A 24,854-nucleotide genomic window follows, 5' to 3' on the forward strand; every position below is an offset into this window, starting at 1 on the left:
TTTTATTCATATCTAATTTCTGTCTTTCTTCATCATCCCAAAGTTTTATGATGTCACTTAATGCAATTAAATTTGATGCGGTCAAAAGCAGACAGTTTCAATGATCATCAAATTATAATCACTAATTGTTTAAAAGCTGAGAGTATTAAACCCTGATGGCAGAAGGCAGGTTACATAGCTCAGGGTACATTTTTTTGCTTAAAAAAGTCAAGTGGTCCACAATGGGATCAGACAGGCCAGATGTGAACATATGCAGCATGGTGGATATTCAGCAACGTTTGAGGTTAGAGTTGGGGATGGTGGTGAACCATTACCCATGATTTGACAGACAGGGGTGAGCATAAGAGGAGGACCTGATTCCTCTGCTGTGGCTAACACTGATTTTCTCACAGAATATTTGTTTCCCATGGTCTTTCATTTCTACAATTCTATTAGTGAAATACTTTACAAACATGATGGATTAAAGAGATGGCAATCAGCTGGCCCTGGCGTTGAATCATTATTTATTCATTCTGTTACTATGAGAAAACTTTTTCCCAAATCAGTGATCCACAAATAAAATTTTGGAAAAAACTTGTTAGAAATTGCCTATATAGCTTCCTTTACAAATATATACAACTGTGAACAAAACAAAAAGCAAAAACAAGCCACTTCCTATTCAAAGAGAATGCTTAAATTTATTTTTTCTCATTCATAGGATTTGTCAAGCACTGTAGTGAATTCTTTTTTCCCTTTGCTGAAAAAGTTTCTAATTGGTTTCATAGTTAGCCAGCCTATTAAAGTACAGTAAAACCAAAAAATTGAAAAAAAAAAAATTTTTGCTGCTGTAGAATATAGTGTTTTTCTAGTTAAAATTGCCAATAAGAAATTCAGTTCTTACCTTGTCAGAAGGTTTAAATGGATTTCCTTGTCCACTAATTCCACCACTGATACTAAATCCAAGGCCAGGATTCTTTTCTATTCTCACACAAAACTATGCAAAAAAGATATAAAAAGGTAATCAAATACATATGAAAGCTAAATATCTTCAAATAACTGTATCCCAATAGAAAATAATCACATTTCACTTAAGTTCTCAGGGTTAGCCTATGTTAACTTGGTATATAAAAGACAGTATAAATACTGACAAAATAGTGTTTCTATAAGCATCAGTTATAATTGGAACTAACAAAATTACCTGAACAAGCAGACATGAGTAAATATTTATTCGTTACCTGTGCAGGACTAAATTTTGATTAGCAGTTTTTAAAACTTAGAAAACCCCTTAAAAAAAAAGATTGTACATTATTTTAATTATCTACTTTAAACGTACATTTAGTCTGACTAATTAGAAAGGACTGTATGAATAAGTGAAAGAAAATTTGCAAATGTAGAGTGAGGGAAAAGATGGCTATTTGATTAATTAGTTGATTAATTATTTACACATCTTTATTGGAGTATAATTGCTTTACATGTTGTGTTAGTTTCTGCTGTATAACAAAGTGAATCAGCTATACGTATACATATATCCCCATATCCCCTCCCTCTTCCGTCTCCCTCCCACTCTCCCTAGCCCACTCCTCTAGGGGGTCACAAAGCACTGAGCTGATCTCCCTGTGCTATGCAGCTGCTTCCCATTAGCTAGTTTCCCATTAGCTAACTATTTTACATATGGTAATGTATATATGTCAATGCTACTCTCACACTTCGCTCCAGCTTACCCTTCCCGCTCCTTGTGTCCTCAAGTCCATTGTCTATGTTTGCATCTTTACTCCTGTCCTGCCCCTAGGTTCGTCAGAACTAATTTTTTTTTTTAGATTCCATATGTATGTGTTAGCATACGGTATTTGTTTTTCTCTTCCTGACTTACTTCACTCTGTATGACAGACTCTAGGTCCATCCACCTCACTACAAATAACTCAATTTCGTTTATTTTTATGGCTGAGTAATATTCCGTTGAATACATGTGCCACATCTTCTTTACCCATTCATTTGTTGATGGACACTTAGGTTTCTTCCATGTCCTGGCTATTGTAAATCGTGCTGCAATGAACATTGTGGTACATATGGTTTTCTCTGGGTATATGTCCAGTAGTGGGATTGCTGGGTCATATGGTAGTTCTAATTTTAGTTTTGTAAGGAACCTCCATACTGTTGTCCATAGTGGCTGTATTGATTTACATTCCCACCAATAGTGCAAGAGTGTTCCCTTTTCTCCACACCCTCTCCAGCATTTATTGTTTGTAGATTTTTTGATGATGGCCATTATGACTGGTGTCAGGTGATACCTCATTGTAGTTTTGATTTGCATTTCCCTAATGATTAATGATGTTGAGCTTCCGTTCATGTGTTTGTTGGCAATCTGTATATTTTCTTTGGAGAAATGTCGATTTAGGTCTTCTGTTCATTTTTGGATTGGGTTGTTTTTTTGAAATTGAGCTGCATGAGCTGCTTGTAAATTTTGGAGATTAATCCTTTGTCAGGTGCTTCATTTGCAAATATTTTCTCCCATTCTGAGGGTTGTCTTTTGGTCATGTTTATGGTTTCCTTTGCTGTGCAAAAGCTTTTAAGTTTCATTAGGTCCCATTGTTTATTTTTGTTTTTATTTCCATTTCTCTAGGAGGTGGTCAAAAAGGATGTTGCTGTGATTTATGTCATAGAGTGTTCTGCCTCTGTTTTCCTCTAAGAGTTTGACAGTGTCTGGCCTTACATTTAGGTCTTTAATCCATTTTGAGTTTATTTTTGTGTATAGTGTTAGGAAGTGTTCTAATTTCATTCTTTTACATGTAGCTGCCAAGTTTTCCCAGCACCACTTATTGAAGAGGCTGTCTTTTCTCCACTGTATATTCTTGCCTCCTTTATCAAAGACAAGGTGACCATATGTGTGTGGGTTTATCTCTGGGCATTCTACCCTTTTCCATTGATCTATATTTCTGTTTTTGTGCCAGTACCATACTGTCTTGATTACTGTGCTTTGTAGTATAGTCTGAAGTCTGGGAGTCTGATTCCTCCAGCTCCATTTTTCTTTCCCAAGATTGCTTCAGCTATTCGGGGTCTTTTTTGTTTCCACACAAATTGTGAAATTTTTTGCTCTAGTTCTGTGAAAAATGACATTGGTAGTTTGATAGGAATTGCATTGAACCTGTAGATTGCTTTGGGTAGTATAGTCATTTTCACAATATTGATTCTTCCAGTCCAAGAACATGGTATATCTCTCCATCTGTTTGTATCATCTTTAATTTCTTTCATCAGTGTCTTATAGTTTTCTGCATACAGGTCTTTTGCCTCCTTAGGTAGGTTTACTCCTAGGTATTTTATTCTTTTTATTGCAGTGGTAAATGGGAGTGTTTCCTTAGTTTCTCTTTCAGATTTTTCATCATTAGTGTAGAGGAATGCAAGAGATTTCTTTTTTTATATATATAAATTTATTTATTTATTTTTAAATTTTTGGCTGTGTTGGGTCTTTGTTGCTGTGTGTGGGCTTTCTCTAGTTGTGGTGAGCAGGGCTACTCTTTGTTGCAGTGTGCAGGCTTCTCATTGTCATGGCTGCTCTTGTTGTGCAGCACGGGCTCTAGGCACACAGGCTTCAATAGCTGTGGCCCATGGGCTCAGTAGTTGTGGCTTGCGGGCCCTAGAGCTCAAGCTCAGTAGTTGTGGCGCACGGGCTTATTTGCTCCATGGCATGTGGGAATTCCTGGGCCAGGGCTCGAATCTGTGTCCTGTGCATTGGTAGGCAGATTCTAAACCACTGCACCACCAGAGAAGCCCAAATGTAAGAGATTTCTGTGCATTAATTTTGTATCCTGCTGCTTTACCAAATTCATTGATTAACTCTGTAGCTTTCTGGTAGCATCTTTAGGATTCTCTATGTATAGTATCATATCTTCTTCAAATAGTGACAGCTTTACTTCTTCTCTTCTGATTTGGATTCCTTTTATTTCTTCTTCTTCTCTGATTGCCATGGCTAAAACCTCTGAAACTATGTTGAATAATAGTGGTGAGAGTGGGCAACCTTGTCTTGTTCCTGATCTTAGTGGAAATGGTTTCAGTTTTTCACCATTCAGAAAGATGTTGGCTGTGGGTTTGTCATATATGGCCTTTATTATGTTCAGGTAATTTCCCTCTATGCCTACTTTCTGGAGAGTTTTTATCATAAATAGGTGTTGAATTTTGTCGAAAGCTTTCTCTGCATCTGTTGAGATTATTCTATGGCTTTTATCCTTCAGTTTGTTAATATGGTGTATCACATTGATTGATTTGCATATATTGAAGAATCTTTGCATTCCTGGGATAAACCCCATTGATCACAGTGTTTGATCCTTTTAATGTGCTGTTGGATTCCGTTTGCTAGTATTTCGTTGAGGAGTTTTGCATCTATGTTCATCAGAGATATTGGCCTGTAGTTTTCTTTTTTTTTTTTTTTGCGGTACGCGGGCCTCTCACCGCTCTGGCCTCTCCCGTTGCGGAGCACAGGCTCTGGACGCACAGGCTCAGTGGCCATGGCTCATGGGCCCAGCCACTCCGCGGCATGTGGGATCTTCCTGGACCAGAGCACGAACCCGTGTCCCCTGCATCGGCAGGCGGACTCTCAACCACTGCGCCACCAGGGAAGCCTATATAGTTTTCTTTTTTTATGACATATTTGTTTGGTTTTGGCATCAGGGTGACGGTGGCCTTGTAGAATGAGTTTGGCGGTGTTCCCCCCTCTGCTAATATTTTGGAAGAGTTTGAGAAGGATAGGTGTTAGCTCTTCTCTAAATGATAGAATTTGCCTGTGAAGCCATCTGGTCCTAGGGTTTTGTTTGTTGGAAGATTTTTAATCACAGTTTTAATTTCAGTGCTTGTGATTGCTCTGTTTATATTTTCTATTTCTTCTTGGTTCAGTCTTGGAAGGTTGTTTTTTTCTAAGAATTTGTCCATTTCTTCCAGGTTGTCCATTGTATTGGCATAGAGTTGCTTGTAGTAATCTCTCACGATCCTTTGTATTTCTGCAGTGCCAGTTGTTACTTCTCCATTTTTATTTCTAATTCCGTTGATTTGCGTCTTCTCACTTTTTTTCTTGATGAGTCTGGCTAATGGTTCATCAATTTTCTTTATCTTCTCAAAGAACCAGCTATTATTTTTATTGATCTTTGTTATCATTTCCTTCTTTTCTTTTTCATATATTTCTGACCTGATCTTTATGATTTCTTTCCTTCTGCTAATTTTGGGGTTTTTTTTGTTCTTCGTTCTCTAATTGCTTTAGGTGTAAGTTAGGTTGTTTATTTGAGATGTTTTTTGTTTCTTGAGGTAGGAATGTATTGCTATAAACTTCCCTCTTAGAACTGCTTCTGCTGCACCCCATAGGTTTTGGGTAGTCGTGTTTTCATTGTCATTTTTTTTTAGGTATTTTTTGATTTCCTCTTTGATTTCTTCAGTGATTCCTTGGTTATTTAGTAGCATATTAGTGTTTGTATTTTTTACAGTTTTTTTTTTTCCTATAATTAGTATCTAGTCTCCATAGCATTGTGGTCAGAAAAGATACTTTATATGATTTCAATTTTAGTAAATTTACCAAGGCTTGATTTGTGACCCGAGATATCATCTATCCTGGAGAATGCTCCATGAGCACTTGAGATGAAAGTGTATTCTGTTGTTTTTGGATGGAATGTCCTATAAATATCAATTAAGTCCATCTTGTCAATTAAGTCCATCTTGTCATTTAAAGCTTGTGTTTCCTTATTTATTTTCATTTTGGATGATCTGTCCATTGGTGAAAGTGGAGTGTTAAAGTCCCCTACTATGATTGTGTTACTGTCGATTTCCCCTTTTATGGCTGTTAGCATTTGACTTATGTATTGAGATGCTTCTATGTTGGGTGCATGTTTACAATTGTTATATCTTCTTCCTGGATTGATCCCTTGATCATTATGTAGTATAGTTCTTTGTCTCTTGTAATAGTCTTTATTTTAAAGTCTATTTTTTTCTGATATGAGAATTGCTACTCCAGCTTTCTTTTGATTTCTATTTTCATGGAATATTTTTTCCATCCCCTCATTTTCAGTCTGTATGTGTCCCTAGGTCTGAAGTGGGTCTCTTGTACACAGCATATATATGGGTCTTGTTTTTGTATCCATTCAGCCAGTCTATGTCTTTTGGTTGGAGCATTTAATCCATTTACATTTAAGGTAATTATCAATATGTATGTTCCTATTACCATTTTCTTAATTGTTTTGGGTTTGTTATTGTAGGTCTTTTCCTTCTCTTGTGTTTCCTGCCTAGAGAAGCTCCTTTAGCATTTGTTGTAAAGCTGGTTTGGTGGTGCTGAATTCTCTTAACTTATGCTTGTCTGTAAAGCTTTTAATTTCTCTCTTGAATCTGAATGAGATCCTTGCTGGGTAGAGCAATCTTGGTTGTAGGTTTTTCCCTTTCATCACTTTAAATATGTCCTGCCACTCCCTTCTGGTTTGCAGAGTTTCTGCTGAAAGGTCAGCTGTTAACCTTACGGGGATTTCCTTGTATGTTATTTGTTGCTTTTCCCTTGCTGCTTTTAAATTTTTTTCTTTGTATTTAATTTTTTATAGTTTGATTAATGTGTCTTGGTGTGTTTCTCCTTGGATTTATCCTGTATGGGACTCTGCGCTTCCTGGACTTGACTATTTCCTTTCCCATGTTAGGGAAGTTTTCAACTATAATCTCCTCAAATATTTTCTCAGAAACTTTCTTTTCCTCTTCTTCTTCTGGGACCTCTATAATTCGAATGTTGGTGCATTTATGGTAGTTATTTCCACTATTTTTTCTTCCAGGTCACTTATCCTTTCTTCTGCTTCAGTTATTCTGCTATTGATTCCTTCTAGAGAGTTTTTAATTTCATTTATTTTGTTGTTCATCATTGTTTGTTGGCTCTTTAGTTCTTCTAGGTCCTTCTTAATCATTTCTTGTATTTTCTCCATTCTATTTCCAAGACTTTGGATCATCTTTACTATCATTACTCTGATTTTTTTTCAGGTAGACTGTCTATTTCCTCTTCATTTGTTTGGTCTGGTGGGGTTTTACCTTGTTCCTTCATCTGCTGCATGTTTCTCTGTCTTCTCATTTTGTTTAACTTACTGTGTTTGGGACCTCCTTTTTGCAGGCTGCAAGTTCGTATTTCCCATTGTTTTTGGTGTCTGCCCCCAGTGGGTGAGGTTTGGTTCAGTGACTTGTGTAGGATTCCTGGTGGAGGGGACTGGTGCCTGTGTTCAGGTGGGTGGGGCTGGATCATGTCTTTCTGGTGGGTAGGGCTGCATCTGGTGGTGTGTTTTGGGGTGTCTGTGAACTTAGTATCATTTTTTTTTGAACTTAGTATCATTTTAGGCAGCCTTTTCTGCTAATGGGTGGGGTTGTGTTCCTGTCTTGCCAGTTGTTTGGCATGGGGCATCCAGCACTGGAGCTTGCTGGCCATTGGGTGGAGCTGGGTCTTAACGTTGAGACAGAGATCTCTGGGAGTGCTCTTGCCGATTGATATTACATGGGGCTGGGAGGTCTCTGGTGGTCCAATGTCCTGAACTTGGCTCTCCCATCTTAGAGGCTCGGGCCTGACATCTGGCCAGAGCACCAAGACCCTGTCAGCCACATGGCTAGGTACATGGGGATTTTCTTGCCTTTTGGGAAGTCTGAGGTCTTCTGCCAGTGGTCAGTAGGTGTTCTGTAGGAGTTGTTCCACATGTAGATGTATTTTTGATGTGTTTGTGGGAAGGAGGGTGATCTCCACCTCTTACTCCTCTGACATCTTGAAGGTCCCCTGATGGCTATTTAATTTAAATCAGTTGTTACTGCTTTCTAGGAAAGTAGAATATTTCATCTTCTCGGTAGATAATTCTATTATTTAGACATAGCAGGGGTTTTATTGGGTTGGCCAAAAAGTTCATTTGGTTTTTCCGTAAGATCTTAACAGAAAAACCCAAATGAACTTTTTGGACAGCCCAATAGTTTGAGAAAGGGGAGAAGTTTTATCCACAGTTAGAGTGAAGGTGAAACAAAAGAAGAAAGAAATACTCAGTAAAAAGAGTTTTGGGTTTTGGCAGCAGCTCCTCAAGAGGAAGTTAAAAGTGTTAGAGGAAAGAGGAAAACACTGTGAGAAAGAGAGAGGACAAAAATATGGAGAAATTGTGACAGAGAAGAGTCAATAAATATTTAGGACTGTGAAGGCTAATATTCCAGTATTCTGTGCTCTATTACCTCCCCAAACCCCAAATCATCAATGAAATCTGTTAAACGTCAGAGCCTTATGCTTTGCAGTACTGTTGGGAAATGATGGCATTAGGAGTAGGTCCACCTTGGGGTAAGGTTGGAGTAAAGATAACAGCAATTATAAGAATTGATACAGGGACTTCCCTGGTGGTCCAGTGGTTGGGACTCTGTGCTTCCACTGCAGGGGGCACAGGTTTGATCCCTGGTTGGGGAACTAGGATCCTGGATGCCACATGGCGTGGCCAAAAAAAAAAAAGAACTGATACAAGGAACGTAGATCAAAAATTCAGCAGAAGGGAAATCAGTGTCAGGAATGACTTAGAGAAACTATAATAAACCTAGGAATTCTTGATGATCCTGAGCTGGGGATGTGAATGTGTGGGCTGTGGGGAAAATGCTAGTTTTCCATGTAAAGTGGGACGGGGTGACCCCAGATAACTGAAAGACTTGGCACCCCAGAGGTAGCATGCACTTTGGTTACACAAAGGGAAAAAAACAACTTTTATAACTTTTAATTAAAGAATGAGTATTGGAACTAGGGTGAACCAAGTATTACCAGAGATTAGCAGGCAAAAGATTATCAATAAAGAGTTAAGAAAAAAGTCTAAAGAAATACATTAGCATATATTTTGTATTTATATAAATATATATTGGAAATGTTCTTAAAGATGATTGGAAACATTTGCTTTTTTAAGTAGCTCAATGTTTTCCCCAGCAACATTGCTTAGCCTATTAATTTGCTTGTGGGAAAATGCAAACGCCCCAAATGTTCTCTACATCTTTATTTTTAAGGTACCTTCAATACTTACCTCTTAGATAGTTCAAGGCAAACTTGAGTCCTATTCCTGACTTAATTAGCATATATTGTGAGTCGATGGGAGCTGGATCAATTAAGTTTGGCCATTTAATAGGACTATCCTTAATTCAGTCATATTCTTTAATAGTAAACATAATGTTTATTACATAGTTCACTTGCAACACAAGGACCAAAAATTATCCACTAATGTGATTTTTATGATAGACTCATTAATGAAGAGTTTCTAAATGATGAGTAACTGCAAATACCATAAATACTCTCCTATATTTTTATTTTAAAGATTGGTTTAATTACAACTTTTCCTTTCATTGATCTAGATTTGTTAAAACTAGTTATCATAGGGTGGTAGAAACTACAGTTTCTAATAGTTTTGTATTTATATGGCTCACAGTCTGTGGATCTGAACATATAATAGCTTGATTAGCTCGAAGGAATACTTTAGCTTTATTCATCACACGAGTTCACCTTGTAGTCCTTTTTTTGTTATTAGTGGTTAATTAGAAAATGAGAAGAAAGGAACTAATACTATTTAAACATTTTACTTTTGTTTTTCCCATATATCTGTGCATTTCCAATTAAATTATTTAAAATTTGGGCTATACCTTTCTAATGTGAAAATTTTATATTGTATAACATAATATGTGGAAGGTGTACACTTTGGGCTTTCTCCAGGCCACTATAAAAACTGAAAGGAAACATATGCAACAGATTTTATTTACCAAGTAAATTGCTGAGGGTACTTTCTAGTCATTCTCTTTCAAGGTAGTGACTATATCTATTTTATATTATTGTCAATCTGGAAGGCACTAGAAAATCTTAGGAAAACAAATTTCATATGTGCCAAGTATCTGAAGAACTGCTTCAATATATTTTTTAATAATAGAAATAATAAAGATGACACTATGGTTTTATAAATATGACAAACAACCACAAATTCTGATCTGAAGCTAGGCTCCCCTTGGGCACACTATGGTATGGCTAATAGGTTGTGTTGGGACTGCTATGTTCCATAAAGCATGTCAGACAGAGTATTCATCTCACATAGAAGGAGTTCCACCTGTCTGCTAAGGCCCAAAGGGGCCATAAAATGTGAGAGGAAGGAATGCCTCACAGCCAAGAAACAGTCTGAAACTAAAAGGGTTTAGCAAAGAGGAAACGCAGTGTTCTAGAAAAAGGTCAGATCTAGGAGGCTAATAAATAGCTTATTCAATGAAAATCAGCTTTTCTATTTTTTATTAAGTTATTGATATCAATGAGTGAAATTGCTGGCTGAAGATAACAGCAACAGTTTGGCAGGAAATGGTGCATTTGCTTCTTTCAGAGTCTGCTTCCATCATTTGACTACTTGATATATCTGGTTTGTGTTAATCTTGCTCTGATTAAAATACTGGGTCATAACTTGGAGAAGCCCATGAAAAAATGGATTGTAATGTAGCAGTGAGGCTCTGTGAAGTCGTAATGTATAATCTCTGGAAGGCAGTGATCTCATTTGGTCTTGCAATGCTCTAAAACCTAGTAGCAAGAACAAAGGAAATACGTGTGTGTGGGTGGGCACATGTGCGTGAGGTGTAATTCAGGATTAGAGAATTGCATTGCAGAAAGATACCTGGTGATGCTGTAATTAACGTGCTTCGTATGCTTTGTCCTAGTGACCATTCTCTTTCCTAGCAGTATGTATTATGAAGCTTTTAGTGGATACCTGCTGTTTTTGCTGCTCAAGATCCATTCATTCTTTGTCTGGCAGTTATAACCTCAAATTCTCTTTGAAAACCACCCACTTCTTTATTCTCAGCCTGTATGCTCTCAGTGAATCATGTTATCTAGACCTAAAGCAAAGCACTGGATCCCCTAAAAATATGATTTATTATAGGATGAGCAGGTCACTTGATCAACTAGGAGTAATGAGATGGCTATTAGGATTTTCAGGAAAGAGAATCTTGCTCTTTCTTGCTTGTTTTACGTCTGAGAGAGTCTGAAGCTCTTGAGCTATCTTTCTATCACAAGGAGAAAGCCTTTTTGGCACAGGAACCAGCCCACAGAGAGAGAAGTCATGATTTCCTCTGAGCCTAGCATTAAGCCTTATCTGAAGCTTCCTCCATCTCTGGAGTTCCAGCTGATATGAGTTTAAACATTCTCCTTTGGCTTAAGTCTTATTAGGTTGAGTCACTCATAATCAAGAGGCATAGCTGACTAAATAAATTGAGAAGAAACTTGCTTATTTGTAGACATAAAAGAATTGATTTATCTTAAAAGAAAAAAATTATACACTTGTTAGAAAATTCTTTTGGGAAATGAAGTGAGCAGAATTTCAAATATTCTGTACTGTAAGAAATTCAAGGTAAATTTTTGATCTATTTAAGGACTGTTAATTGCTGAAGCATCAAGAAAGGACTTTGTAACTAAAAATGTTTCACCTCTGAGGCCATTTCCAGCTTTGAACCCTGAGAGTATTAACATAGAGAAGGTCTGGTGAAGAGACATCCACATTCCGCATGGAGTTTTAATCAAGTAGGACATCTGAATCACCTCTGAATGTCTATTATGTTATCTCTTCATTGACTATCTACAACAGTGGCTGGCACATCGTTAACACTCAATTAACTTTTGGTTGAATAAATAAATTGGTAATATGCATGTGTGACAAAAGATACTCTCAATTATTCACTGTCAAAAGTATATGATGACTCTTTCTTAAAACATGTGATGAGTTTTTCGAAGATATGCCAGTTATTCAAAGAAGTGCTCCAATTATATTGTTAACTGCTTGGAAAAACCGCTGTAACTTTGAAAATGAAAATGGTTGTACAAATCATGATTCATGTCTTTATGCCACAAATATTTATCGATTTTCTACTAAGTGCTAGGCACCTTATCAGACAGACAAAAAATCCTTGCCCTCATGGAACTTACATTCTAATGGGGAAGACAGATAGTAAACATGTGAACAGGAAGTAATTTCAGATAGTGATATGAGCTGTGCAAAAAAATAAAGCAGGAAAGTAAGTACAGTTTGACGGAACAGGAGTGAGGAGCTATTTTAGTTGGAGTAGCTAAGAAAGGCCTCTCTGAGGATGTGACATTTGAGCAGAAATGTGAATGAGATAAAGGATCAAGCAACAGACAATAAGAAAAATGGGAAAACTATTCCAGGCAGGGAGAACAGCAATTTTAAATGCCCTGAAGACAGATGGATCTTTGTAAAGTCAAAGGACAACAAGACGGCATATGGACAGACATATAGATCAGTGAAATAGAACGGAGAATCAAGATATAAACCCTAACATTTGTGGTCATTTGATTTTCAACAAAAGGTCTAAGATAATTCAATGAGGAAAGAATAATTTTTTAAACAAATGGTATAGGGACAACTGGATATCTACATGAAAAATAATGATTTTTACCTGTACCTCATACCATGCACAAAAATTAATGCAAAATAAATCAGGGACTGAAGTGCAAGAGCTAAAACTATAAACCTTTAGGAAGAAAATACAAGTAAATCTCCGTCATCTTGAGTTAAGCAATGATTTCTTAGATATGAAACCAAATGTTATAAAGGAGATGACTGACTTTATCAAAATTAAAAACTTTGGTGCCTTAAAGAGACCATCAAGAAAGTGAAAAGACAACCTAAAGAATGGGAGAAAATATTTTGTATCTGGAATATATGAACGACAGTTACAGTTCAAATAACCTAATTAAAAAATGGGCAAAGAATTTTAATAGACATTTACCCAAAGAAGATATATGAATGACTAATAAACACACGAAAAGCTACTCAACATCATTAGTTATTGGAGAAATGTAGATTAAAAACACAATGAGAGGGGCTTCCCTGGTGGTGCAGCGGTTGAGAGTCCGCCTGCCGATGCAGGGGACACGGGTTCGTGCCCCGGTCCGGGAAGATCCCACATGCCGCGGAGCGGCTGGGCCTGTGGGCCATGGCCGCTGAGCCTGCGCGTCCGGAGCCTGTGCTCCGCAACGGGAGAGGCCACAACAGTGAGAGGTCCGCGTACCGCAAAAAAAAACCCACAAAATATCCCAAAAAACCCCACAATGAGATACTATCAATACTTCACAAGATGGCTATAATAAAAAAAGAAAGACAATAACAAATATTGGTGAGGATGTGGAGAAATTAGAACACTCACATTGCTGGTGGGAGTAAAATGTGGCAGACACTTTAGAAAAGAGTTTAGAAGCTCCTTAAAATTGATAAACATAATTACCATATAACCCAGCAAGTTCATTCCTAGGTAACTACCCAAGCACAATAAAAATGTACCTTCACACACAAATTTGTACATGAATGTTCAAAAAGTGGAAAGAACGCAAATGTCTGTCACCTGATGAATGCATAAGCAATATATGTTATAGTCATATAATGGAATATTATTTGGCAGTAAAAAGGAATAAATTACTGATATGTGCTACACTAAGCACATTATGCTAATTAAAATTAGCCAGTCACAAAAAACTTCATATGTCCTATGATCTCATTTATATGAAATGTCCAGAATAGACAAATGTATAGAGATACAATGTAGATGAATGATTGTCTAGGGCTGGGGGCAGAATAGAGGGCAGGGAGTATGGAAGATGACCGCTAATGGGTATAAGGTTTCTTTTTGGAATTATGAAAATGTTTAAAAATTAGATTATGGTGATGGTGGTACAACTGTATAAATATACTAAAAAACACTGAATTGTTCAATTTAAACAGGTGAACTTTACCGTGTGTAAACTATATCAATAAGGCTGTTAAAATCAGCAACAACAACATGATCAGCATGACGAGAGAGAAAATGGCTAAGGAGAGAGTAGAAGGAGAGGAGGCAGGGTCCAGGTCTGTAGGGACTTCATGCCATAGGGAGGATTTATAAGGGTTCAGAAGTTTTCAAGCCACTAGGGAGTTTTAAGCAGAAGACTGACATGATCTGATTCATGTTTTAAAGAGATAACTCTGGCAGTGGAAAACAGACTGGAGAAAAGCAACCAGCAAAAGAGAAAACAATTAGGGAGCTACTGAAGTAGATAGGAGTGAGGTGATGGCTGATAAGATGGTAGCAGTGCAGGTGATGAAAAGTGGTGAATTCAGAATATATTTTAATGGAATTGCTGTGACTTGTACGTGGGCTGTGAGAAAGGGAAGTCAAGGATCTTTGGCCATAGCAACAAGATAAATAGAAGAGCCATTAACTAAAATGGGGAAATCTAGAAGAGAAGCAGGTTTGGTAGGGGCAGGGCTGGGAAACAAGAGTTTCTTTTGACTATGCTAAGTTTAAGAAATTCATTGGACATCCAGGTTGAGATATCAACAAGTGGGTAATTGAATATAAACATCTGGAGTACAGGGGAGAGGCCAGAGCTGGAGATATATAAATCTTGGACTCATCCATCCTGGAAGTGAATGAAATCATACAGGTGTGAGTATGGATACAAAAGAGAAGGGGGTCAAGGTTTGAGCACTGGATCACTCTATCATTTAAAGGTCAGGAACAGAAAAGGAGTCAATAAAGAAATCAGGAAAGAATGGCTAGTGTGGAAAGAGGGAAAGCGGTAGAATAGTGATAGCCAAGTGAAGAAAATTTAAAGAAAGAGTTCAGTCAAGCCACTTGCTGAGAGATCAAATGAGATGATGACGGAGATTTGATTATGGGACTTGACAGAAGTAGAGAGAATGCTTCATGGTACTGAAATTAAACTGGAAATTAAATTTGCTGCTACTTTCACTTTTAGTTCCTGGTCTTATAGGTTATTATATAACAGTGCTTGTACAATAAAGAGTGCTATGCAATGATAAGGTATTATAATTTTTGTTGTGATTTACACTATGTGTATTGCACAGCCACACAAAATCTACATAAAACTTCTCTGCATTCCCAAAATTTCTAACAAGGCTGTGTCATAGACTAAAAAAGGTAATAATTATAAAAATATATACATGTTAATATTAAAAATTTTTTTTGATACTTCTATTTTCATATCTTTTTCTGTTGTGTATCAGAGATGCAAGTCCAACTAAAAGTGCTAATTAAATCTTTTGAAGAAACATACTAATAGGTTGATGAATAAAATCCTTTGAGTAGCATTTTCTAGATCTTTCAGAAAAAAATAGCCAACTCTGTACATAACTAGAAAGTAGAAATTCAAATGTTCTTTCGTCTGTAAATGCATTTTAAAGGTTATTCACTTCATTTCCTTCATTTTAAACTTGAGGAAACCAAGAAGACCATACATATATTTAGTGGAACACTGAAAGAGGCTTCTGATTCCTACTGTAGTGTTTACTGAATCCTACAATTTGACTAAACATAATTCATAAAGTCAATTTGTAGAATTTGTGGTGTTGAGTTAGACATTATTTGTGTCAAAGTATGAATTTAGAGTTGCAGTATTACTTTGGTTACTGGAGAATAAAATTCTATGGGGAAAATATGCATAAATAGCAGTAATTTAAGTAGAGCAGGATGAGGTATGGGATGTCCCTGAAATCATTTGAGTAAATAATATACATTAAAACCATCTTAATATCTATTTTCTAACCATCTTTATTAAATTATTGCCTTTTAATTTTAAAATTCATGATTAAAAAACCCAAATATTTCCAAGTTTTTCTTCTTATATCAAACACTTAGGATAATGTATTTTTCTTCACTTGGTTCCGAGTGAACCTCACCTGGAACCTCACCTGGATGAGGTGAGGTTAGATGAAGCCTCACCTGGAACCCTTGTGAGCCCTTCAGGCAACTGATCAGAGCATCTAAAGAGATGTCTGAAATCATGTCTTAGCCAAAAGCTTCATGTACTCCACATATTATTAAGTATCAAAATGATTTCTTCCAGGGTACACTATAGCATCTCCTTCAAGGAGGGTTTCAGAGCTTTGTTTTTATTTCCCCTTGAATACGATGGGTGTGAGCTGCTTTGTATAACTCACAAGGCTTATTCTAATGTAATTCTAATGTAATGTTACAAGTTCTCTTTTAGGCACAAACTTTAGTTCAAATGTATACTCACAGGAACTGGCAGGAAACAGCTATGGAGCTCTGGCCCTCCTGATATGTTAGGTTCATTAGCGGGTATGTCCTCTTGTCTGGGGCAGACATGGACTTGAGGGTGCACTTTTCTATTTTTATTCTTCCAGTGTGGGCTTACTCTTGACCTCTATGTTTGGCTAGAGTGCAGCAGGCTGTAGCATTATGTGGTAGACTCATGAAATTGGATTCTAATTCTAGCTCGACTTCTCTGAATCTTAGATTTTTAGTCAGTAAAACAGGAACTGCTCTATCCACCACAGCATTATTGGTTAGATTAAATCAGTTAATATATGAAAGGATTTTGAGACATTTGAAGCATCATGCTGATGTTTTTCCTTCCTAGTTCTGCTTTGGGGTCTATATGTTCCACATATACAGATATGCTTTGCCTTGGATTATACATTTGCAAAACAGAAAAACCAAGTTTATGTTAGTTTCTATAAAGACTATCCAACAAGTTATGGATGACTTGTGTATACTTCTAAATAGTGTTAATAACACTATGCTATTCAGCTGGCAAATTGCTGAGTTATAGAATATCTCGATATCAGTTCTCAACCTTGGCTACACAATAGAATCACCTGGGGAATTTCAAAAATTCCCATTACCCAGCTCACATCCAGGCTAATGAAATCAGTTTATTTGGGGATGAGGCCAGGGCATGAGTATTTTTCAAAGTTCCTGAGCAGCCTCCATCGGGCATCATGGAATTTCCTCAAAAAACTAAAGTAGAACTACCATATGATCCAGTAATTTGACTCCTGGGTATATATCCAGAAAAAACGAAAACACTAATTTGAAAAGATATATGCACCCCAATGTTCATAGAAGCACTGTTTACAATATCCAAGACATGGAAATAACCCAAGTGCCCATAAATAGACAAATGGATAAAGAAGACATAGTATATATACACAATAGAATATTACTCAGCCATAAAAAAAGGATGAAATTTTTCCATTTGCAACAACATGGATGAACTTGGAGTGTATTATGCTAAATGAAATAAGTCAGACAGAGAAAGATAAATACTGTATGATATCACTTATAAGTGGAATCTAAAAAATAGTACAAATGAATATATGCAACACAGAAACAGACTCATAGACATAGAAAACAACCTTGTGGTTACCAAAGGGAAAGGGTTGGGGGAGGGACAAATTAGGGATATGGGATTAACAGATACAAACCATTATGTATAAAATAAACAACAAGAATATATTGTATAGCACAGGGAATTATAGCCATTATCTTGTAGTAACTTATAATGGAATATAATCTGCAAAAATACTGAATCACTATGCTGTATACCTAAAATTAATATGATATTGTTAATCAACTATACATCAATTAAAAAAAAAGCTGAGCAGATTCTAATGTACAGCTGAGGTTGAGAATATCTGATATAAAGTAATACTTTATTGTGAAGGGGAGGATAAGCTGAATAGTCATTTGGATTGGGAAACAAAGGGAAGAGCTAAGAGAATGGATATGATGGCTAAGAGTTTTCATGTGGAATGGGAAGGAGTCAAATCTTACTTTCTGGCTTTCTTCAGCTCACTGTTTAGTACAACTCTATTAGTCTCTATTATGTTCATCAATAATCAAAAAGGTTTATGCATTATAATACCTTTTCTAAGTAAAATTCCCTGATAATGAACTTCAAGTGACATGCACGTGATTTTGTTGTAGATAATTTGTTAAAAAGAATATTCATTATTACACATCAGATTTCTAGTCTATGGAAATTAATACCTTGAATCTGGGTCGCACATTATGGTTTAAAAATCACTTCCATATATTTTATGCCATTTAATCCTAGAGTAGAAAACAGATGATACTTAACGTCTATGAAAAATAGATATGTAAAAGTAAGTGTATTAAATTAGAATTCTTAGATATTTTGCCTTGTTTTATTGTGATGGGTAGTTTGAAAGTTGAGATGGTTTCATCATTCAGGTGGAACATCAAAGTTTACTAAGTACTTCTTTATGGCTAAAAAAGGCTAAGTGTGCAGGTTAGGTAAAATATGACATTCATTTAAATTCATTCAACTTCATTAGTGGTAGCATTTATTATATATGTTCATTGCTATATGGAACTTATTTTAATCAGATTAGAAATTCATTAGTTCTTTAGGTCACATTAAGAGATACAGAGGTATACTTTTTCTAATAATAAAACTTTCCATTTGTTGAGTATTTTTGCTTTTCAAAGAATTGGAAGTGTTCATGTGAGTTCCAGTCAGCATACCATCTGTATAAGGCAGTTCTATAACTCTGAATTGTAGCTGAAACACGTTTAACTAATATTATTTGACAGAAAGGGACACTGAGGCCACAGCAATCGTCTGGATCATGTGGTTAATTTAATGGTAAGACTGGTACACAGAACTTGGGTTCTGGGTTAGATCTGGATTAAAATTCCAGCTTGACCAATTATACCGCTCACAAGTAGCTTGACCAATTATACCTCTTACAAGTTACTTATTTTCTCTGTGCCTTGGTTTCTTCATTTATAAAAAGGAAATAAGATTATTGTGAGGATTAAATGAAATAGCGTGTGTAAGCAGGACCAACTATGTAATTAGTGGGGCCTGATGCAAAATGAAAATGTGAGGCTCTTTGTTGAATGATTTTTAAGAATTACAAGCTGGTGACAGCAGAGCATTAAACCAAGTGTGGGGCACTTCCAAATGCAGGACTTTGTGCAGCTGCACAGTTCACACACCATGAAGCCAGGCCTGTGTGTAAGATACATGGTATTTATAGCATAAATACACTTTATATAGTATAAATAGCATAGTAGGCACTCAATGTACGGCAACTGTTGTCTTTTCTTTTCCTACTTTCATTCAGACTTCTCTTCCCTGAATTAAAAAAATGTAGATTCGTTGTAATCGGTTGTTTTTCACCTGTAGCATTCCAATAAGTGATTACTTTTTTAAAGTAAAATCTCCAAGCTTTAGTAGAAATTATTGTGCTTTATCATGCTGCACACAGCATGTTTATTTGTACTATGTTTATTTTTTATTTACTTATTTTTTAACATCTTTATTGGAGTATAATTGCTTTACAATGTTGTGTTAGTTTCTGATGTATAACAAAGTGAATCAGCTATACGTATACATATGTCCCCATATCCCCTCCCTATTGTGCTCCCTCCCACCCTCCCTATCCCACCCCTTTAGGTGGTCACAAAGCACAGAGCTGATCTCCCTGAGCTATGCGGCTGCTTCTCACTAGCTATCTGTTTTACATTTGGTAGTGTATATATATCAATGCAACTCTCTCACTTCATCCCAGCTTACCCTTCTGTACTATGTTTATGATGTCTCCTTGCACTTAAAAATTATGAATGACTTAGATTTTTTCCATATTGTACTTGACCAAATTTAACATTGTTTTTGTAGTAATCATTTAAGAAAACTCTGTTTTCTCTTAATGGCCCTTTTAATGCACCACTAGAAATGCCTTATGAAAATAAAGTAACTTGATTTACATGCCTGAAACCCATATTAGAATTTTCAGTTACCTCCTTGGTCTTTGCACTTCAATTGCTACTCTATAATTTTCGTGTGAAATTATACAGTTCTTAAATGTTTTAAATATTTTCCTCCTTTTTTTTTCTTGTTAAATATGGAAAAAGTCTTGCTTTAAAGGGCACACACACATATTAGAGAGGTCTGAGTTTTCAAAAGAAAAATGAGTTAGGAAGGTAAAAAATACATAAAATATTTTTATTATGAGAGTGAATTACATAACCTCCTTCAGCCTCTTTCTGTTTGTTTGTTTGTTTTCTATCTATAGACTAGGGAGGTTGGACTGATATTCATTAAGTGCCCTCCAGTATTTGAATTCTTAAAATCTTGAATTTTATTTCTTCTGTTTCCTATTTCTTTACTCTCAGGGCCAGGCTTACTTTGTGTGCATGTGTGTACATGTAGAATTGTATCATTGGACTCTCTCAAAAACTTTTTGAATGTTGTTGGTGGGTGGTAATGTTCTCATTTTATAAGGAGAAAAACAGAACCTCAGGAAAGAGTTAATGACTTGTCCAGATTCACACACTTTAATAAAAGTTAACATGGAACTCAAACTCCAAATTCTGAAACCTATTCCTAGTATTCTCTTTCCTGAATGCTATAGAGCTAAACAAAGAAGTGGAGAGGTTTAGAAAAAGAAAAAGAGATGAAAGAAAACAGTGTAGTAGTTGTGGTGTGCTGGAGAATGTTTAAGAGCTGGCTGGGGGAAGGGGAGGGCCCTGGTTTGTAGTATTTGCTCATTTCCCTGGTGTAATTATCCCCACAATTTCAACCTATCAGTGTGGTGTCCCTGAAGGTAGAGTTGGGAAGATATGCACACAGTAATGAGCCAGGATGAGTATGCTCCAGCATGCCACTGGTAGTGGATAAATATTACACTGAATCATGAAAAAGGTTTTGAGAAACTGTCTCCAGATTTATAACTCAGGGGAGGGGGGAGCATAGTTTGGGGACTAGTACTATTGGTTTAAATGCTCCTTAGGCTTTCTCGTGGTCACTCCAAAGTTTTCATCTCAGCATTCCAAACCATTTCAGCCTGAAACCAAGGCAGAAAAAACCAGGAATTCAAAAGGAATTACACTTAAGTACTTTCCTTAATATAACCATTGAATGTTTAAGTTTTTATCTCTCAGTTTGAAAGACACCTGATGTTGTTAGAGCTACAAATCAAAACACTTACAATGACTATAAATACATTCTTTGAAAGAATCATGATATTTTAAGTTTGATAAGCATGTAAACTAAAACTTAATAATCCTCTCATTAAGTCAAGCTATATAATTTATGTATTTTTTGAGAAATAATGTAAAAAAGACCTTTAAATTTAGAGTGTTAAGAATAACTGTATGTTAATACTAACCCTACTATTCAAAGTAGGGGAAACAGAGGGCATTGATCTCAGTGGATTTTAAATGTGCTGATTCTGGGAGAAAAAAATTTTGTAATAACTTATCTTATTAATTATTCCTGTTAACAGGAATCATTAAATCAGAGAACTGGATTGAAGTTATGATATTTGTGGGGGAGAGGATATATGAACAATTTTTAACCTAAGCTGCCTGCGGTAAAGAATAATTTAAAAGTTTATTAACTTTTTAGAATTAAAAACCTCACCTCATTACCTGATTAAAGACACCTGTCTGATTTATTTTACCTTAAATCCAACATTTGGCCTAGATCAAGGCAGGATAGGAAGAAGATTATCTTAAAAAACCCTATCTCAGGGCTTCCCTGGTGGCGCAGTGGTTGGGAGTCCGCCTGCTGATGCAGGGGACACGGGTTCGTGCCCTGGTCCCGGAAGATCCCACATGCCGCGGAGTGGCTGGGCCCGTGAACCATGGCCGCTGAGCCTGCGCCTCCGGAGCCTGTGCTCCGCAGCGGGAGAGGCCCCAACAATGAGAGGCCCGCGTACCGCCAAAAAAACCCCCCCAAAAACCCTATCTCAGCTTCAAGAAGGGTATTAAGAAACTCAGGAGATGTCAGGAGCAGCTGGGATCCAAATAATAAATGACCCAACGGCATAAAGGAAAAAACTGGAGAATGAAGATAATCTTATCTGATATGTTTAGGAAATAAGGACGGTGATACGTGAAGCTTTGAATAAGCAATAATAAAGTGAAACCTTTATAAACCATATTAAGGGGTTAGAGAAGTCAGTGGGAGCTTTGCCTAATTATCTAAAGAATGAAATAAGAGAAATTAATTTTAATTAAATTAATTAAATTAATTTCTCTTACTAATTAATAAGAGAAATTAATTTTCTGAGAGTATTAATATCTTGATGTCTTACTTTCTAACCTTAATATGACTCAACAAATGAGATCTTATTCAGTGTTCTGGCCTTAAGAAAGGAAAGCAGAGTCTACAATGGAAAACCAGATCCTAATTTAAATAGGTCAGAGGAGGAGCAATTCTTTTTTTACTACATGGCACTTATCAATAGCTTTTGGAGCGTTTCATAAATGTTTCCTTCCTAACTGCTCTTTATCATTTTGTTCATAGCAAAGCTTTATCTCTGTATTACTCAAAAATCAGAAGATAAAACTTTTAAAAAATGTTCCCACAAATCGAGGGGAATATACAGTTCAGTTTTTACACTGTCGATTTCACCAAAGGCCTTGGTAAATATACCTAATCCATTGAAGCTCTTTGTAACATTCAAAAGCTGTGCTGCAGAGCTAAATTGGAGTTGGGAGTGGGCAGAAGGAGGTGCAGGATAAACCAGAAAAAAACTATTCCAATTCATCAATTTTTCTTTATGTGAAATGGGCATTTTACCAAGCATCAATTACTCTATGTTGTAGTTCTTAACCAATGAAAATAATGATAAAATCCCTACAAAGAGTGCTCTACTCCATTCAACATGGTGACAGCATTAATGTGTCGCAAACTACATTAATGAGGGAAGGCAAACCACGGATTTATGGGACTTTCCCCAAATATTTCCTGAAAATTTGTCAATTATAAAAACTCTACTCACCTGCTCTGGATAGCCATCCATACTCCTTTGCCCTTTAGTTTGAATTAAGCACCGTCCAGGCTGAGGTCCCCGGGTGGCCTGTGAAGAGGGGATCTGAATAGGCAATGGTGACTGAAACTGCTGGATGGTCACTTTGTTTATGTTTCCCTCATATGGCTGCTGCTCCCGGCTACGATGTTGAAGGCTCTGGGACCCCATCAAGGTCTGGATGTGGCTGCCTGCCTGTGGAGAAGATAATCTGTCAGAAGGTTTGTGGTGTTGAAAGGATGTGATTAAATTAGAAAAAAGAAAGTACAGAATACTTCTCCAGTAAGTAAAGTGGCATAATTTGGGCTTTCAGCCATGGCTAGGAAGGATAATGAAAAAACAGTAAGGGTCTGCCTGCTGTGGTTTGTGAAAATGCTAATATCGGAGCAAGGTCACGTTAAATACACTTGTCATCTGATGGCTTGCCAAAGCTTATTTTAGCCCCCATTTTAAGGAAACAAAGTTCAGTTTGGAAAATCTCAAGAAGAAAAAAAAGTCACAACTTAAAAAATAAAGTGGAGTTCTATCTGGCATTTCATTTAGAATAATAGCAAGGAGAGAGATGTAATATATGAAACATCAGGGAGAAAATTATAGAAGCTACTTTCTAATTCTGCAGCAAAAGAACTGAATTGCATATTTGCCTTTATGCCACACACATGTATAGGAAGCTTGTTCAGGTGAGTATAATCAATATTTATTAATTTTCTGCAATATTAAATCAAGAGTATGGTTTTTGCAATCTTTAAGTTCCATTAAAAATTAATCATGTGATAAATTCCTGCGAATATCTGTAGCCTGTAGAAGCACTAGATATGGAAAGGTCTTTAAAGTGAACTCTGCATGCAGATCATCTTCACATGAGCTTTCAGAGAGACTTAACAGTACCTCATTTAAAACAACAATGATCATTTATCAGCCCTTGAGGGTGGTTGCTAGAGGAGAAAGGGCATGCTTACTTTGGTCTCCCATCTTTAAATGACTGGTGCCTAATCCTGTTTCTCGTTCATTCCGATTTTCTTACCTTCATTCTAGCATGGGCTCCTTGAGTCATTCTACCTGATATCTTTTCTGTCAAGCAAGCAGTTCTGTTTGTGAGCTGATAACCTAGAACATGCCATTTGTTTATTTATTTAGCCATGCCTCGCAGCTTGTGGGGCTCTTAATTCCCCGACCAGGGATCAAACCTGTGCCCCCTGCAGTGGAAGGGCAGAGTCCTAACCACTGGACTGCCAGGGAAGTCCCCTAGAACGTGCCTTTTAAAATTAAGTATGGTTTAACATGGAGGTCTAACATGGGAAGTGAATGCTTATCTTTAATACTTTTAAACCTATGTTTTAATGCTGTGCTTGGTACTTCACCCAATGGATTACTTCCTGAATCCATTGTCTTTCTTTTGACCTTTTAAGGGTAGGTAATTTGGAATTTAAAAGTAAATTTCACCTTAGAATTCATTAGTTAGGAAAGTTTGTGAATTTTCCTGACTAATCAAGATTTTTAATTACTATGAAAAAGTCAGATTGGAGGTATAAAGGAAAAATTATTAAACAAGTATTCAAGGAAAAGATGAATTTTAATTATTTTAAAGTTCTTAAAGAAGAGCAACATAAGAGACATAGGAGATGACAGTGATCACGCAAAATCATTTAGAGAGGGAAGGCATGTTTTTTGATTCCAAACAAGAGGTAATTTCAGTGAAGAAAATATTCAAAATTATTATTTAGCAATATGCAAGGGAAAGAAAAAAATCATTTGATTATATTTTAGATATCCAACTGATTGTCTTATCATGTACAACTTTTTACATTCAAAAACAGTAAAGATATTTCAGTCATGAGAAACTGGAGGAAAAGATGCAAAATAAAGTTTCAGGCTATAACAGCACAATAACAAAACAATTATCAATCTAATACTGTCTAATGCAACCAGGGATCAGAAAATTACGACAGCATAAACACAACTAAGATAACCTCATAAAGGGCAAATGTGTATTTCTCTAATGTATCTATTTCCTTCTCAGAAATCTAAATGAAAGATGTCACAACTTTCTCAGCCATTCTAGAAGACTGAACACCCTTCTGGTCGAGTTTTTCCTTGTTGTAAATTCAATTCTCTCCTACCTCCTTGGAATTTCATGTTCTCTTGTTTGGTAGGCAAGGAAAGCCATGATAAACCCAGTATCACATTTGGGGCTGCTGTACTCTGAATGAAGTCACTGGCCCGATGAGTTATTTAGTTAGAGAAAATGATTTCCTG

The 24,854-nt window shown here is 36.4% G+C and overlaps 1 protein-coding gene across 1 annotated transcript in view; it reads right to left on the reverse strand.

Annotated features, from left to right (window-relative positions):
• The window catches only part of LRRC7 (leucine rich repeat containing 7), a 497,118-nt gene that overhangs the window by 30,932 nt on the left and 441,332 nt on the right, over positions 1-24,854 (reverse strand). The window contains exons 24-25 of the mRNA XM_033865102.2: positions 22,572-22,793; positions 881-973 (exon numbers count right to left, since the gene is read on the reverse strand). Coding sequence (XP_033720993.2) covers positions 881-973; positions 22,572-22,793 — 315 coding nt within the window. The remainder of the gene's footprint in view (positions 1-880; positions 974-22,571; positions 22,794-24,854) is intronic.

The sequence above is a fragment of the Tursiops truncatus genome, chromosome 1 (assembly GCF_011762595.2).
Source record: "Tursiops truncatus isolate mTurTru1 chromosome 1, mTurTru1.mat.Y, whole genome shotgun sequence".
NCBI classification, from domain to species: domain Eukaryota; kingdom Metazoa; phylum Chordata; class Mammalia; order Artiodactyla; family Delphinidae; genus Tursiops; species Tursiops truncatus.